At 43.3% G+C, this 18,160-nt stretch overlaps 1 protein-coding gene across 1 annotated transcript; it reads left to right on the forward strand.

Moving 5' to 3' along the window:
- On the forward strand, positions 1,011-2,844 carry LOC100520680 (platelet factor 4). The gene is made up of 3 exons (XM_013978772.2): positions 1,011-1,410; positions 1,697-1,862; positions 2,011-2,844. Exons 1-3 carry the CDS (start codon positions 1,311-1,313, stop codon positions 2,111-2,113), a joined length of 369 nt encoding a protein of 122 aa, XP_013834226.1. The 5' UTR covers positions 1,011-1,310; the 3' UTR covers positions 2,114-2,844.

An 18,160-nucleotide genomic window follows, 5' to 3' on the forward strand; every position in this document is an offset into this window, starting at 1 on the left:
TCTGGGAAGGTGCCTCTGGGAACATGATACTTAAGCAGACACCAGAAATATGAATCAGATTTAGCTGGCTAAAAGGGCAGGTGGTGGGAGAGTAAGAGAAAGAACATTCTAGGAGCAGGACTTAAGTGGCACATCCCTGCAGCAGTCTGGTCTGGCTGAGCATTAGGTCAACTAGGTTGTGCAGTGAGCTCCTGAAGCCCTTCACCACTGTTTATCAGTGTGACATTGAGCCTTCAGCTTTGAGATCCCAAATTGAGTGGACTTGGCCCCTAACAAGAGTCAAAGCTATTTTTGGGGGGGAAGGGAAAATGGCCCAAATCGATCTGTTGACATTTCTGGTCCAGGATTCTATTGCATACGCTCCAACCTCTCTTCTATGTCTTTTTAGAACTCAACTCCCAGATGCTCTGTGTCTTCCTGAGAGAATCGCTGCCCCAGCCAACAGTGCAGTCCATCTCATCCTATCACTGGTACTGGCCCAGGGGCAGCAAAGGCTGGGAGAAGTGGACTGAACACTCTCCTTGACCTCTCTCCTTGGCTGAGCAGAATGGAGACACTTCCAGGCAGCAAACTTTTACAGAGAGAAGACATCACTCATACAATTTTTCTCAGAGTGAGGGGATAGTCGAGGATAATAGAGCTTGCTTCCTAGAGTATATTGGATGGTGGTTGGCAGAGATGGATGGATCTCTTGCAAGATACTAAAGAAGCTTTCTACATCCAGGTGAAATTGGGAATCAAGCCATCATCTAGAGACCAAATTCAACTTTTGGTAGCAGAAAACAATGACAGACTGCACATCTGGAAACGCCCAGCAAGCAAACTCAACTCCATGGTAATCAACAAGAAAGGCAGAAGTGAAGGATCAGTTCTTAGGCTGTTGGGAAGGAAACAAACTTTCATGCAAGGGCAAATTGCAACATGGTGATTACAGAGACCTCTATTTATTATTGCACATAACAAAGTACACATACGTTTTATAAGGATCAAGAACTGTTTCTAACTGCACAAATGTGCCTGTGTATGAATTCCAGGTGGGGGTTGGATCCTGCTACCAGCTCCCAGCAAGAGGGCTTGCTGATCTGGGGCTTTTTTTTTTCCCCCTCTAATCTTGTCTGTCCAGAGCCCAACTCTTTGCACAAGTGTCTCAGCTTCCGCACCGCAGTTCCCCATCCTCCATCCCAGGCTTCCGACGACATGGATGGACCGTGGGGATAAAATGGGCTTGGAGAGTGTCCAGAGTCACTGATCTGCGGAGCGCCATCCCCAACTGCCTCTTGGCTCCTGGCTTCTGCCCTCATCCCAGCGACATGAGCCTGTCAGGGAACACCCGCGCCTCCCGTCCCTGGCTCAGCCCCAGGCTGCTGCTCCTAGGGCTGATGCTCCTGCCAGGCATCGCCCTGGCGCAAGGTGAGAGCCAAAGCAGGGAGGGGAGAGGTCTGGGGCGGGGCGGGGAGGGGGGAAGTTCCAGAAACCTGCAGGGCCAGGGCGGCCTCTGCAGCCGCCTGGGAGGGAGCCCAGCTACGGTTTGCTAGCAAGGAGCATTTGCTAAGTGTTCGGGCTCTGTGCCTAGCGCTGCCCCGTGCGCTTTATCACCTGGTCAATAATACTCCTTCTGAGTGAGGGTTTGTCTGTGAATGAGGAAATGAAGGTCAAATGCAGCGAGAAGAGCGCTAAGGTATCGTTTGCTATTCAGAGTGGTCCCTCCCTGGCACCCGCGTCCCACCCCCGGCAGACCCTGAAGGTGGAGACGCGAATCTGCGCTGCGTGTGTGTAAAGACCATCTCCGGAGTCAGCCCCAAGCATATCTCCAGCCTAGAGGTGATTGGGGCCGGACCCCACTGCCCCAGCCCGCAGCTGATGTAAGTCGTTGTACACGAAGCTTCCACCCCATCATCTCCTCTCCCCTTCCCCTACCCGCCTCCATCCTCCACCTCCTACCCCTGGCCTCCGCCTCATCCCACTTTCAAATCCAAGGACTGAAAGGCGCGTCTCTTCTTTCCCTGGCAGAGCCACGCTGAAGAAAGGGCATAAAATTTGCCTGGATCCACAGAACCTCCTGTACAAGAAAATAATCAAGAAACTTTTGAAGAGTCAACTGCTAACTGCCTAAATCAGTACTTTTTCTATACAATGTGTTTCTTTTTTCTTTCTTTCTCTTTTTTAAGAAGTTTCAATCTAACCTTGAATAAATCTGATGTTTTTATTATCCTTTTTTATCTACATAAATAAAAGAAATCAAGTCGTGGTATAGCCAATATTTCTTAATAGAGCAAAGAAATGAAGGTGACGCATTACAGTTTCATAGAAGGAAACATCTCCAAAATTTTAAGCAAAAATAATTTTGAAAAAAATTTTGGTTTAACAAAGACTGGTTTTACTTTGTTATACTTCTGCTGATACATATTGCATGATTGCATTTCCTGATAACTACTTATTTACATATTAATGTTATGATTAGCTTTGCCAATAAATATTCATCACACTTAAGCTTTCTATGCTGCCTTTTTTTTTTTTTTTTTTTCCTTTTTAGGGCCACACCAGAGGCATATGGAAGTTCCCAGGCTAGGGGTCAAATTGGAGCTGTAGCTGCTGGCCTACCCCACAGCCACAGCAACAAAGGGTCTGAGCTGCAACTGGAAACTACACCACAGTTCATGGCAACAGTATATCCTTAACACACTGGGTGGGACCAGGAATTGAACCTGTGTCCTCATGGATACTAGTCAGTTTCCTCACCATTGATCCACGACAGGGAACACCCTCTGGGCTGCTTTTTTAAAAAAATTAAATAAATCAGACTCTGCTTTTATATCCTTAAGATGTATACTTTATCCCAGTATAGAAAATTAATCAAAATGAAACTAGAATTCTCTACTACTTAATGGAAATATATTGACACTTTCCAGAATGTTGCATTAAAATATTTTACCCTTTATTGTTCCTTTGATAACATTGACATGTCACAAAAGTGAAATTTTTAAAACAGTTCTTGGGAGTTCCCTGGTGTCTCAGCAGGTTAAGGATCTAGCATTGTCACTGCCATGGCTCAGGTTGCTGCTGTGGTGGGGGTTCCATCCCTAGCTCCAGGATTTCTGCATGCCCTGGGTCTGGCCAAAAATAAATTAATAAAATAAAATAAAAATGAAAACAATATATGGGAACAAAGAATGAATATGTTAATATGTATGACTGATTCACTTTGCTGTACACCTGAAACTAATACAACATTGTAAATCAACTATAGTCCAATAAAATAATTTTTAAAAAAAGTGGTTCTTAGACTCATGATACTGCCTGCAATAAATCCCGTATTTGGCAAGCCTACAGAATTGGTTATTACGTTCCGTTTATATACCATGAGTTTTGCTCTAAGAAGGACAATGTCTTTGCTAGATTTTTTTCCCTCAGTATTCTCAGATTTGGTAAAAATGTATTTGCAGTTTATCACTGTTCTATGAATCTCAATATTGGAGACACTGAGATTGTGTGTTAAACATCTGTGGAAATGAGAAGAGTATAGGTTGTATTTAAATTTATGCTTTAAGAAGACACTACACTATTTTGGGAAGAAAGAGTGGTGTTGAAAGATGGATGTGTTTGTTACCTATTGCTTCTGTAACAAAGTACCTAAACTCAATGGCTTCAATAGCACAAATTATTATCTTGCAGTTCTGAAGTCAGGAGTCCAAATTGGGGCTTACAGGCTAATCTCAAACTGTCCTCACAGTTGTATTCCCTCTGGAGTCTCCATTTCCTTGTCTTTCTCAGCTTCTAGGGGCCACCTGCATTCCTCAATTCCTGGCCCCTTCCTCCATCTTCAAATATGTCACTCCCACCTCTGTTTTCATTGTTATACCTCTGACCCTTTCCTTTTTATACCGTGTCTGTCTCTTAAAAGGACCCTATTATGACTCTGTGGGCCACGTGGATAATCCAAAATAATCTTTCTATCTCAAGATCCTTAACACATTTGTGAAGTCTCTTTGCCAGACAAGGCAAAATTTTCACAAGATTCCAAGGATAAGGGCACAGAAGTCTTTATTCAGTCTACCTAGTGGGCAAACAGGTAGAATCTAGTTAAGGCAGGAGAAAACCACAGACCCTTACCCATGGGCTAATGTCATTTCATACTGAAGTGGCAGTGTTTGCATAGAGGTAGGATTATATTCTAAGGGACAATGGGGAGTGTTCAATTCAGTCTCCTTGGGGAGGGAGGAGGGGGAGGGAGGAGGCTTTGAGATAACACACTTCTTAAATAGAGTATCATCTAAATTTCCACACCTACTTTGCATGTGAGGTAATATTAGTCCCATTGTAAAGTTGCAGTAACAATCTCAGAAAGGTGAAGGAGTCTCTCAAGGCCGGTCTATTAGAGGCTAAGCCCATCTGTCTGACCTCCAAACCCCTGCTCTTGCTCTCATGCTCTGCTGCCTTTCAGTGGCTGGGGTATGTTAGTGTTTCAGAGAGGAACTGACTCATAAGCCAGCTCTTGGAGGTGGTGTAGGAATTTGCCAAGGGACAAGGAGAAGAATGAAACTGCCACAAGATGACAAGTAAGCAGAAGACACAGATCATTAAGTCCTCAGCATGTTTATCATTCTGCAGAATGGTGTGTCCACTAGGAGTTTATGATGGTCTCCCAACTAGTTTGTGCCCATTTGGTATTTTTCACTTTCAGCCTGCTTGTACACCATCACCCAAATTATCTTCAAGGTCCAAAATCCTTAGCATGGCACTCAAGGATGTGCTACACCCATGTCCCCTCTGTGCCTTAGTTTCCTCATCTGTGAAATGGGGATGAGGGTCTACTTCAAAGATTCCTGTGAGGACTAAGTAAATGACATATGCAAAACATTGTTATACTTCCTCATACATAGTCTGTGCTTAAAAATTAACAATAATTATTATTATTGCTCTCAATATTCCTCTTAATTCACAATTACAGTTGGCTTGGAGTGTTGAGTAAGGCATTTGACAGAGTCATTCTTGGTGATAAGTAACCAAAAAAATGGTTGCAATAGCAATAAGAATTTGTCCAACCAAATGAACTTTGGGAGAGAATATATTGCAAATGTGTATTACAATACTGTCTTGCTTATTTTTCTTTTACTGCCTGGCTCAACCAACATACTTTGTTGGATTCAATTATTCATAGCTGTGACTCAAAGGGCCAGAGAACCAAAAAAATTTTTCAAAGTCATCCAATGCTGATGCCTTGTAAATCCTCCCTTCAGAATGATCTTGGCTTACTAGCCTGAGAATACTTTCAAGCAGCCGCCTTTATCAGCAATGACATTAGGAGAGGGTTTTCCTGCCAGGAAGTCTAAATCAGAAAATGGTTTACTGTAGCTGCCTGCTGGTCAAATAATCATGGAGAGATAAAGACCTAATATACTTGAATTTTTTTTTCTTCTTTCCTCTTTTTTTCTGGCTAGAAGTAATCAGCAGAAAATGTCCACATACTGGGCACTTACTGCATAGTCATGGGCCCTATCAACAACACAAAACCATCAAAGACCAGTTTGCTCTTGAATATTCTGCATTTTTCTAATTTTGCTTTTTTCTCCCCTTTTAAGGTCTTTGTACTAAAAACAGCTTCTTCTTCAATGCATAGGACACTGAAAATTTAATTGGTTATATGTTTTCTCATAAAAGGCAATGAATGCATGCTCACTATAGAGAACAGAAATACAGAGGGAATAAGGAGGAAGCTTTAAAAAACTGTAATTTCACTACTCAAAATGTTCTTTTCCTTTTTCAAAATATTAGTCACTTGAGATAGCTAGAAGGTGAACTGCTAATTTTCAATAAAAAGTTAGCATTATACACAATCATAAAAGGAATAGATTAATTACTTCATTGCATTGAAACTAGTCAGGGAGCATTCCTTACTTAATTTGGGGTAATAAAATATGTTTTTATCTGGCCAGAGAAATAATATCAAACCCATGTGATCTAGCATGCACTTATCAATTTATAGATACTGTGTATGCAAGTAAGCACTGGGTGTGTGTTTCTATAACCATCTATAGACACATGCCTAAAACAAGGTGACAATGCAATACTTGCTTTGCACACTATGTTTAGCTATTTTATTTTCTATTCTTGTTACTAAACTCAGGTTCAACTTCTCACCATTCAAAAGCCGATAGTCGAGAGGAAAGTGTTAGTTGGAAAAGGAAAAGTTGCTTGTTTCAGGAGCCCTGCCATCTGAGGAGAAGGTGGACTTATGTCCAAAAAACCAACACTAAAGATTTTGTTCTTCCAGGAACCTTTTTAAAGGAAGCATCTTTTGGGGAGGGAGTCAGAGTTTTCGTTATCTTCCACTGGGTGCAGACTTTCTTCTGATTGGTTGGTGATGAGGTAACAGGGCTGTGTTCCAGGAATTTGGGACTCCCCTGAAACTACTATCTTCTGCCTGGGTGTGTGTGGGGGGGCTTTTTTTCTGTAGAAATCAAAGGTTTTTTGTTATGTATATTCCTTGAGGAGGAACCAGGACCCAGCCCCAAGGCTGTACTGTGGTTTGTTGGCTGCCCCTCCTTTGTTCTGCATTTCTTCCCTTCCCTGATAAGCAACTGTTTGAATCTGCCCTTTGGAACTCAGGGAAGTTCAAGGAGACCGAATGAAACCTATTTTCTGCAAACAAGAAAGGAGGGACAGGGAAAAGATTCATACCCAAGAGGACCCTACAGGGTCCTTCTCTATTTCATCCTTTTTTTTTTTTTTTTTTTTGTCTTTTATTGGGCTGCACATATGGCATATGGAGGTTCCCAGGCTAGGAGTCTAATCAGAGCTGTAGTTGCCAGCCTATGCCAGAGCTACAGCAATGTAGGATCCGAACCACATCTGCAACATACACCACAGCTCATGGCAATGCCAGATCCTTAACCCACTGAGTGAGGCCAGGGATGGAACCCACAACCTCATGGTTCCTAGTTGGATTTGTTAACCACTGAGCCACAGCGGGAACTCCCATTCCATGCTATCTTGTCCTATTTTATCCACTTTAAAAAAATGTGGGCCACAAGCCTATACAGTGACTTGTATCATAACCTAGTGATGTATCTTTACTTATAGTTTAAAAACATTGTTTGCTTCTTTGACAAAAGAATCAAATTTTAGAAGTTCCTGTCGTGGCTCAGTGGTTAATGAATCTGACTGGGAACCATGAGGTTGTGGGTTTGATCCCTGGCCGTGCTCAGTGGGTTAAGGATCCGGTGTTGCTGTGAGCTGTGGGTAGGTCACAGACATGGCTAGGATCTCACGTTGCTGTGGCTCTGGAATAGGCCGGCAGCTGTAGCTCTGATTAGACCCCTAGCCTGGGAACCTCCATATGCCACGGAGTGGCCCTAGAAAAGGCAAAAAAGACAAAAAAAAAAAAAAAAAAAAATCAAATTTTAACATCTCATGTTGGAATTCACACCCTAATTAGTGCTTCCCAACTAGCTTGCTAGGTCAGTAGGGGAAGGATGCTCAGGACCTGCAGGACAGTTAAATCTTCTTGCTCATGGTTCACCTTCAATGTCAATCTCCAGGCCTGACCTGAGGTTGTAGTCTTCGGGAATGCCACAAGGAGCAGCTTTTGAGGGGAAGATGTAACACCAAGGATGACATTATCTGGATTGTCTGTATTCTATGTCCTTAACAGCTAGGTGCTCCTACTTATATTCACTGCCCATTCTCCTTCAGCCCTGTGTCCCTGAGTTTGGAGTCTAAAGTGAACTGAATTGAGGGCAAAAAGTATACTGCATTCTAAGAGGGCCTGGAAAAGAAGCAAAGGCCTTTAATGGATTTAATTAGAGGTTTTATGCTTATATCTTCTTTTTTTTGGCTCTTCCTTATCCCTGTAGTTATGAGAGTAAACACAGGTAGTTGTAGAAGTCCCAGTATAGGATCATAGATAGAGAGGGAAATCTAGGGGATTTGGGAGATCACTGTAAGTTAATAAATTGCTCAAAAAAGCCATCAGGCCTGCATTCAGATTCAGACCAAGGGCAGGAGTTTGAGGACCACCCTTCTGCAGATTTGAATACACACCTTCCCAGATACCAAGGAGGAGCTGCTACTCCCAGAAAGGAAGAAGCAGTCTTTTCCAAACCCCACTCCCCTTGGATGATAAAACTGTAGTCCACAGATCCTTGGGGTAGGGCTTCCACACCTGCCCACTTGCATCTCTCACAAGCGTCCTATCCTAATAAATCTGTTTCTTGCCTATCACTTTGGCTCTCGCTGAATTCCTTCTGCCCGGAGACATGAAGAACCTGAACCTCAGTGAGTCCAGACACAGGGTGAGTGATTCTAATTTAAAACCATGGTTTCCAGTCCCAATCTGGGTTCTGACTAGGTTCAGGCCAATAATACTGTCAGTTACAGTTACTGGCTTTAGCCCAACAGATTTCTGAACAAGACCGTCTGGGCTATGTCTTTTGATTCTGTGTGATCTTGAGTCTCCATAGTTTTCTCTTTTGCCAAACATGGTAAGTAGTACCCACCGCACAAGGCTCTAGGGAGGAGTAAACCTCACTTCTAATAGTGTCAGGGCTGGTAACAGAGGATCGTTTAGAGTGTCAAGTCTCTTTGTGTTGTTTCTCAATCCTTGCCCACACGCAACAAAGATTTGGAGGTGCAGGTGGTCTGGAGTTTTACAGATTTATTGAAGCAAATTTTCAGAGAGAGAGAGAGAGCGCTCATGTGAATACAGGTTAAAAGAGGGCCCAACTCATTTTACAGTTGTTTTTATATTCCCACTCTGTGGGCCTGAGTGGAGACCCAGTTACTCCTGGCCCAGCCCCTACACCTGCTCTGTAAGGGCTGAGTGTTGTTTGATCTCTGTAGGGGCATATTGGATCTTCTGATTGGTTTGGGGCAGGGTAAAACCATGGGCATGGGGGACAGGTTATATAGAAATGGGGTGAGGAGTGGTGACATTCCGAGGTGGGGGAAGGGGCATTACAATGAGACCTGGCCAGAGGCTTTGGGTTTAATCTCCTTGAAGGCAACTTGAAGCCTGTAACAACAGGACCCAGCATGGGTGTGAGTCAGAATTGGAACCTAATAAGTAAAAGTTACTTTTCTTCCCTATCTCTGAAGTTTTACCCCCAGAGCACGTATCATTTCCAAACAGTGGCTGGCCCCAATCCTTGTTAGAAAACAACCTATGAAGAACATGGCCAATAAACTATAACTTCCCCTGCAGAAAACCACAACCCAAAGCCTGGGTGCAGATAACTTGTTAAGAAAAACAGTTTAATATGGCAGAGGCAAATTGTATTTCCCCCTCATGGCAACCACGAAAAGAAAATCAAGTAACAAAACCACAATGTTTATCAAATGACACATCTATAAGATTATAAAATCCATAGGACAGCTAGGGAGCAGGAGCCTGGCTTAACTGTCTATGTATAAAAGAAAACAAGCACAGGAAATAAACTTTGTTTTTTTTTGTTTGTTTTTTGTTTTTTTTTTTTTTTGTCTTTTTGCCATTTCTAGGGCCACTCCCGTGGCATGGCATGTGGAGGTTCGCAGGCTAGGGGTCGAATCAGAGCTGTAGCCACTGGCCTCCGCTAAAGCCACAGCAACATGGGATCCAAGCTGCGTCTGCAACCTACACCACAGCTCAGGGCAACGCCGGATCCTTGACCCACTGAGCAAGGCCAGGGATCGAACCCACAACCTCATGGTTCCTAGTCGGATTCATTAACCATTGAGCTATGATGGGAACTCCAAGAAATAAACTTTGGATGTAACTTTGTCAAATATTTATTTTTTGTGTGGCAGACAGAACATGGGGATTATGCTACTAGTAGCCTGTGTTGTGGTGAGAGAGAGCAACACTTGAAAGCAAATAGTTGTTGAACAGAGTGGAAACAATCAGTTCTTACTCATGAGCTAGAAGAAAGAGTTTTCCTTTTCAGGTAACCCTAGAGATGAGGTTAGGATCAGAAAACAAGTAAAGCAATTTATATGCATGTCTGCATTAGAATAACAATTAGATTGCACCTTGGTTAAGTAACCAAGCAGGACCCTAAGGCACCTTCCTGGGACAAGCCCCTACCCCATCTCTCCAGCTTAAGCTCCTCTCTGAAGCACTTAGATAATAGTACCTACTGCCCATTTCCTGAGTTGTTTACAAATGTAATCCCCGCCCCCAAACCAAAAGAAAGATGTTAACTACTTGATGACCGCCAGACATTCAGGCCCCAGGCCTCCTGGAGCCTAAGGATTGGTAGCTTTAACCCTGTGACCCTGCGCTATTACCATCAGCCAATCAGAGAACTGTGCAGGAGCTGAGGCTTACCCTGCAAACCTCTTCCTTCACCTGGCTTTTCAAACCGCTTTACAATTTTGGTTTGGGGAGTTAGGGATATCTGGTGGGCCTGAGCCGCCAGTCTCCTTGCATGACCCTGTAATAAACCTTTCTTTCTTCCAAACAAAGACATTTGCTTTTGTTTGGCCTTACTGTGCCTCAGGCACATGAACTTGCGCTAACAATTATTTGTGTATCTGTTTTCTATCTTCAGAGAAGGAAATAAGGGTTGTGCCTATTAATCTCTCTTTAATCCTATTTGCAGAAAAATGTCTGACAGAGTTGGTGCTACAGAAATCTTTATCAGATATTAACTACATGGAGGGAAATACTAATACAGTTAGTACTATGATGCAAGGGTGCAGCTGGGTGCTGGATAAGTCATCTTGCCATCAGCAAGTTGGTTAAACATTAAAGACTCTTCCCAACTCCTGACCTCACTTAGCCCAGCGGTTTCACCAAATCCTCCACAGACTTGCAACACACTGAGGCATTTGCCTGGTCAGTGATTTGTATTCCTTATTGTGGTTTTTAGAATCGTATCTGCAATTTTTAAGGAATCCGCTGAGGGTTCCATCTAACCCTTCAATCACACACCGAGGCTATAATATGTGCTCATTAAACATTATTTGATTGTAGATATTCACATTTGAGGCATAGCATACACATGTGTAAAATTCACACAGCAAAACCATACCTTCTCCACTTCCACCATAGCTCCCACCATACCTAATTGGGTCTCATATTTCTTTACTGCCATCAACCACTTCAGAAATGTCAATCAATGAACGAGCTCAGTCATACACTAGCAGAGCCACCCCTTTGAAATAAGTATCATTCAGAATTCTCTGCCTCCAAGATTACCTGCGTGGATGGACAGAGCCCGGAAAGGAAAAATATAAACAAGAAATATTTCTGGCCTCCAAACTGGGAAATAATGAACATTGGAAAATACTGTGGACATTAATGCTCAATCAGTGTTGATGATGATTCATAATTTTTGAGTTGAAATTTGTATCTTTTTGCTATTTATTCTCTTTTGCGGTTTATGCACTCATTTTTCAACTTCCTAAATTTTGTTTCCATAACACCATAAAGTCATGATGATGTTTTCATCTACTTACCAAATTTCTTATGTGATTATTTCTAAGAAAACTTCTCTAATTTCCTTATTCTTTTGCAGTGTTGGCAATCCTGTATTTCTTCTCATTACACTATGTGATCATGATGGGATTTATTTAGTGGGTCCCACTTTCAGAAAGTTCAGCAAACAATTTTAAGACTATAAAGAGAAATTTATAAAAAAAACATTTTTAAAAATCAATAAAGCAAAAGAAAAAAGATCTGTCCAAAGCTAAAACATTGAATAGTTAGTTCTTAGTGTTAACTGAATGAATTTAAGTCTTGGCAGACTGATCATACCATCGGATTATCATGCCAGGAACAGAAAAATAAATAATCTAGCATGGCAGAAGAAAGTAGACAGGCTAAAAAATAATTTTATGTTAGAAGCTGGACTTCATTCAACTACACATCTCTTATTACACCCATCACTGCCTCATACACGCAGGCGGATAGGAAATTATACGGAATGAATCACTATTAGCCACTTACTTCCTACCCAGAACTTGAACTTTTAACTAGTTGGATCCTCCCATTTACTGTCAGGCAAAATGTACATGCATAAAGGCCAAACATACTCCAGCTCTATTTGAGGCAGCTAACCAGGACCTCCCCTGCTATATTCATGATATTGCTCCCATTCTGTTCTAGAGCTGGGTGGGTCAGGCTCTCTGGCTTTGAATATATTGATGGGTCCCACTTATGTTTTCTGGGCTTATTGGCAGAACTTGGCCTCAAAACATGCCAGACCCATTTCTCTGGCTGCCCAGGGGATACTTTTCTTTCATGCTTACACTAACCCAACGGGGTGTGCCTGTGTCCCCTAAGAGGTTTCACTCCGATGCTGAATGGTCCAAGTGGGTGAAAGAAAGTAAGGACATCTGGGCTGTTGCAATCTGTCAAGGACAGGATCCTAGGGTCCTGCTCTCAAGACTCATTGCTTATGGAAGAGTGGCCTGAAACCATCCATTCACAAGCATTTGTTGTCGACAAGCATTTGTTGAGCGCTTATTATAGGTATAGACCAGACTCACACTGGAGCTAGGGATGGAAAGAGAAATAAGATGTGATAGCTTCCTTGCAGAGTACCTCATCCAGCAGGCGAAGATATAAACCAATGCCCCCTCTCTCCACACGATTTGTATCCGAGGGCCAAGGTAAACACTTGGAGGGAGCTTTGGGATTTCTGATAAAGGTGACATTGGAAATGAGTGACAGGGAAACTTCTGGTATCTGGGTCATGCCTAGCTTCATGCTGTCCGTACAACCCTGCCTTGATGGTAATCCTCAGGTTAAAAAAAATAACCTGCTTATTTTTGTTCTCTGGTCAAACTGCGCTGCTTGCAGCTTCCATGCCTTTGCTCATGTGGCCTTCTTTGTCGGGAATGGGTACCCTACCTACTCTCCTTAAGGGCTACCCTTTTCCAGCATGTTTTTTTCTCTGACTTCTTTTCTTCTTCTACCCTTTCCAGAAGGGGAATCAGATGCCCCCCTCCTCTGAGTGGCTATATGCCCTGTACATGGATGGCTGAGTATCTGTAGACCTCCACAACACCACTTCATATTTTTCTGTCTTGCTTCCATAGAGAGAGAAGTTGGTAGTGGCAGAGTCTATATTTTTTTTCCTTTTTGTAGACTAATTTAGAACCTAATTTAGTTCCTAGTTTATACGTGGTGGATAAATGTTAAAGAGATAAATGGATAGGCAGATTAAACACAGTGCAGAGAGTTACTTGTGTTGGAAAGGTATCTGTAGCAGAAATGTGAAAGTCTGCTGTCCAGACTATTTCACTGGCAAGAGACCAGTGCAATGGTCTTATTAAAAAAAAGAAAAAAGAAAAATACAGGAGGCCCCGTGGCGCAGTGTGGTGATGGTGTGCGGCATTGGTGTAGACGTGGCGCGTAGGTGACACTTTCCACTCGGATTCTGTCCCCAGTCTGGGAACTTACTATATGTTGTGGGTGCAGCCACTAAAAAAAGAAAAAAAGAAAATCTGTTGGCCTACATAATGTCCGCAAGCAAATCAGAGCCAACTGGAAGACACAGATGCCCAAAGAAGATCCTTAGTAAATTGCTCCATTTCATGGGCTTTCCTCTGTGCCAACTTCTGAACGAATTCTCAGCATTGCAGGACATCTGAGAGACTTTGCAGGAAATCTCCCCCCAAGGATTGACTCACTTCTAAGCCCCATTTTACCCCTTGAGGAAGCCTGGGAAGGATTAAGTCTTTTTCAATGGTTTCAACACAAATTTGAGAGACTTTCTTATTTTACCAGACTTAGGTCCCTTGCCCATCTCTGAGTCAATCAGCAATAGGGGGTGAGCCCTGATAGGAAGGAACTGGGGAAGGGACCTTCCTACCTGAACCCACAGACTGAGAACAGAGTCAGTCTAGGGTGTGTTACCCGCAGAAAGAGTAAGGGGAACCAGACAGCAGCCTCTGGGGAGACTGACTAGAGAGGCTGAGCCTTGATGTGGTTCAGAGCAGGGGACTTAATGCCACTTTGGTATATTTATCATTTTGAATAAATTAATAATAATTTGTTATTTTGAATTATTATAATTATATATATATAATTTTGAATTAACCTTAGTTGGCAGTTAAGAAACAGCCCATACAAGGACACTCTGATCCTCCTTTACCCCATGAAGCCAGGAAATAGATTTCCCACATGAAAGGTACACATCCTAGACTAGGACAGAAAAAAAGACACCTTTATCATCAGAGATAAAGAATTTAGGGCCAAGAAGGCCACAGAAACTAACTTTGTTACTTCTACCCTAATTTGCCACCTCAAGCCCAAACCCCTTTGTCATTTACTCATTCCTCACAAATGAACTGTCACTTGGTCTCAAAGATGTAAAACTGCCTAATTTTTTCTTTGTTTGGTTTGTTTGTTTGTTTGTTTGTTTTGTTTTTTTAGGGCCTTACCTGTGGCATATGGAGATTCCCAGGCTAGGGGTCTAATCAGAGCTGTAGCCTCCCAGCCTACACCACAGCCACAGCAATGTGGGATCCAAACCGCATCTGCAATCTATTCCACAGGTCCTGGCAATGCTGGATCCTTAACCCACTAGGCGAGGCCAGGGACTGAACCCGCAACCTCATGGTTGCTAGTCAGATTCGTTAACCACTGAGCCATGACGGGAACTCCAAAAGCTGCCTACTTTGGTCCCTTCTTTGAATCTCCTATTTGTATGGGACTCCTGTATGTATGAAATTAAATTTGTTTTTCTCCTGTTCCTCTGTCTTATGTCAATTTAATCATGAGGTTTCCCAAGGAACCAAGAGAAGAAGTGGAAAGTTTTCCTCTTCCAGGTTTTGGCATCCAAGTTGGAGGACTTCCCTGGCTGGATGCTGCTCCTTTGGGGGTGGCTGCACTCAAAGATCCCAGGGTCTCAACAGGAGCCAGCACAAGGCGAAGGTTCTTTACTCTGTATGCCTCTCACTCTCTCCCTGTATGGTCTGATGGAAGCAAGAGAAGTGAGAGTCCCTTGCTTCTTGGAAATTTAGATTAGAAAATATTTGTGTGGATTCATTGCTTAAGTATAGCAGTTCTGGTCAAGATTTCTCCTTTTTATTTTTCATTCAAAAAAAGTTTTTCTGGCTGCACCTGTGGCATGTGGAAGTTCCCAAGCCAGGGACGGAACCTCCATCAGTGCAGTGACCTGAGTCGCTGCAGTGGCAATGCCGGATCTTTAACCAGCTGTGCCACAAGAGAACTCCTGGTAAAGATTTCTTATGCGTACTCTCACTTTCTATTAATCATTTTCCTCCCAGAGATGGTCATTGTTTCTTTCCTCTCTGTCTTTTGTTCCATTTGCCCTAAGGAGGAAAACCACAGGCAAAGGCAGGCATTGGGGCTGTAAGCCTGAAGTTGGAGTGGGCTCGTGGTTCTCACCAGAACAGCATCTGTTTAGGCAAACATTGCCATGGTCCCCTATGGAAAAGCCAGGTCAGTTTTCCTTGGTCATGTTCCATGATCTGAGAACATGGCCCTGTGACAGTGGAGGATGCTGTCTCTGGCCTCCGCCTTCTGAAAGGCGCACATACCCCTGTGTATCTGATGGGCATTCAAATAGACTAGGATTCCAAGACACAAAGTCACAGGCAGCATTCTCTTTGCATGGCCCTTCTAGCTGGCAGAAATTTGTCATTAGAGGTCCCAGTCCATCAGGGAAATTTCTTGTCTCAACCTCCCAGTGAAGGTTAAGTCCTGGAAAAGTCATGTTCCGGTAGCCCCTGCCCAGTGTCACAGGTTAATAGGTGTATGACTGGCGGCAAATTTCATTCCCAAGAATGACCAGAGACAGTTTTCAGTACATAATTCTTAGTGTCTGTGACAAGGAAGGCCTTCTCTTTCATAGGCTAACTGGGAATTAATTTTCTGGATCATGTGAGGGTTGCATCTTTTTATCCACTCTAATGTGGGATGCCTTTTACATCTTTGGATAAGCCATAAAAAGGCAAATTGCTTTGGGTCGCTATTGAGATTAATATGTTCTACGCATCAATGGCCAAATGATGGATCTTTTGAATTAGAAAATAAACTCCTGTATTTGAAAAAAATATATTAGAGTGCTCTCACCCCAAACAATTGTGTTATTGGTACCTATGCAAGCCTATATTAAAAATGGATATAAAGAAGTATAATGTCTACCGTTAGGATTCACCGTTAGGTGAAAACAGAGAACATAAATTTATTTATTTATTTATTTAGTCTTTTTGTATTTTTAGGGCCGCACCTGCGGCATATGGAGGTTCCCAGGCTAGGGGTCAAACTGGACCTGTAGCCGCTGGCCTACACCAGAGCCACAGCAACGCCAAATCCGAGCCACATCTGTGACCTACACCACAGCTCACAGCAATGCCAGATCCTTAACCCACTGAGCAAGGCCAGGGATTGAACCTGCAACCTCATGGTTCCTAGTCGGATTCTTTTCTGCTGTGCCACAACAGGAACTCCGAGAGCATAAATTTAAAATGGAATTAATGTTCACACTCAATGTAAATTCCCCTTTTTAAAATCCAGCCCCGTCTCCTCGGCATATTTACGTCATTCTCCAAGCTCCTCCACCTTCCTCAGAAAATCCCTTAAATGCCCAGCTGCCTGTTTTGGCTACCCTTTTCCTACAAGAAACACTCCAGCCTAATCTCCAGAATATACAGGTTACTTACATAAACAGTAAAAGTTGGGAAATGATTTTCGCAGCAGCAGCAGGGACAGTGAGACTCAAGCTTTGCCGAATCCCTAATCAGGCCCTGCCAGTGTCAGGTCCTTTGTGGATTATCCTAGACCTCTGCCACAAGGAATGTATGTTCCTGAAACTCAGCCTCTGTGCACTGTTATGGAATTGAATCTCAAAGACAGTTTTGTCTGTTTGTTTGTTTGTTTGTCTTTTCTAGGGCCAATCCCATGGCATATGGAGGTTCCCAGGCTAGAGGCCTAATCAGAGCTGTAGCCACCTGGCTACACCAGAGCCACCGTAATTTGGGATCCCAGCCTTGTCTTCGACCTACACCACGTCTCACGGCAATGCTGGATCCTTAACCCACTGAGCGAGGCCAGTGATCGAACCCACAACCTCATGGTTCCTAGTCGGATTCGTTAACCACTGAGCCACTATGGGAACTCAAGACAGAGTTTTGAGTGAAGGAGAAAAGAGTAGCTTTATGGCTTTGCCAGGCAAAGAGGGGCAGAGCAGTCTCATGCCTCAAATGTTGAGTGTCCTGGAGTTCCTGTCATGGCTCTGACACCATGAGCTGTGGTGTAGGTCGCAGATGCAGCTCAGATTCGATTCCTAGCCTGAGAACTTCCATATGCCAAGGGTGCAGCCCTAAAGAGAAATAAATAAATGAATAACGGAGTATCCCAGCCCAGGAGGATTTGGTGTGGGATTTTTTAGCAGTATGTCAAGGGTGGGGCTGCTGATAAAGATCAGGATGTGTGCAGAACCTCCTTTAATCTGGCCTGGTGGAGGGGGGGGTTCTCCTGATAAGCTTGGGTGTTTCTCAAGCTTATCAAACTGTGACCTTCTCTCTGTAATGAAGAATACTTGAGCCCAAAGATGGCCAAGCGCCAGGCGTATCCGTGTCCAGGAGCCCCACAGGGTCCTGGTCAGTTTCATGTCCCTGTACAGCAATGAGTCCCTCTCTCTCCTCTTTATTTATTTTTTCCGGCTTCATCCATGGCAAGTGGAAGTTTCAGGGCCAGGGAAATTCCAAGCAATAACCCAAGCCACAGCAATGACAACACTGGGTCCTTAAACACTAGGCCACCAGGGAAAGCCTGAATCTCTTAAATTATAAAGTCCTTTTACCTCCACTTTTATTTTATTTTTTGCTTTTGGGGGCTGCACCTGTGGCATATGAAAGTTCCCAGGCTAGGGGTCAAATTGGAGCTAGAGCTGCTGGCAATGCCACAGCCACAGCAATGCCAGAGCCGAGCCACATCTGCGACCTACACCACAGCTCACGCATGCCGGATCTTTAATCAACCCACTGAGCAAGGCCAGGGATCGAACCTGCATCCTCAGGGATCCTATTTGCGTTCGAAACCTGCTGAGCCACAGCGGGAACTCCCTTCACCTCTACTTTTGGAAGATCCCACCAAATTTTAAAAGGCCAAGGAAAAGAAAAAGCAAAACAGCCAACAACAACAAAAACATTGCATTCTTTCTCTGCCCCTTAAAGATGAAAATATTACTATGTTTTTGAAATGTAAACA

This window comes from Sus scrofa, chromosome 8 (genome assembly GCF_000003025.6).
Source record: "Sus scrofa isolate TJ Tabasco breed Duroc chromosome 8, Sscrofa11.1, whole genome shotgun sequence".
In the NCBI taxonomy this organism is placed as follows: domain Eukaryota; kingdom Metazoa; phylum Chordata; class Mammalia; order Artiodactyla; family Suidae; genus Sus; species Sus scrofa.

Excerpts from the sequence above, each read along its gene's own strand:
- LOC100520680 (XM_013978772.2), top strand. The coding sequence starts at position 1,311 with ATGAGCCTGTCAGGGAACACCCGCGCCTCCCGTCCCTGGCTCAGCCCC. Across the intron at positions 1,411-1,696 it reads AGGCATCGCCCTGGCGCAAG|AGTGGTCCCTCCCTGGCACC; the intron begins GTGAGAGCCAAA and ends TTTGCTATTCAG. Across the intron at positions 1,863-2,010 it reads TGCCCCAGCCCGCAGCTGAT|AGCCACGCTGAAGAAAGGGC; the intron begins GTAAGTCGTTGT and ends TTTCCCTGGCAG.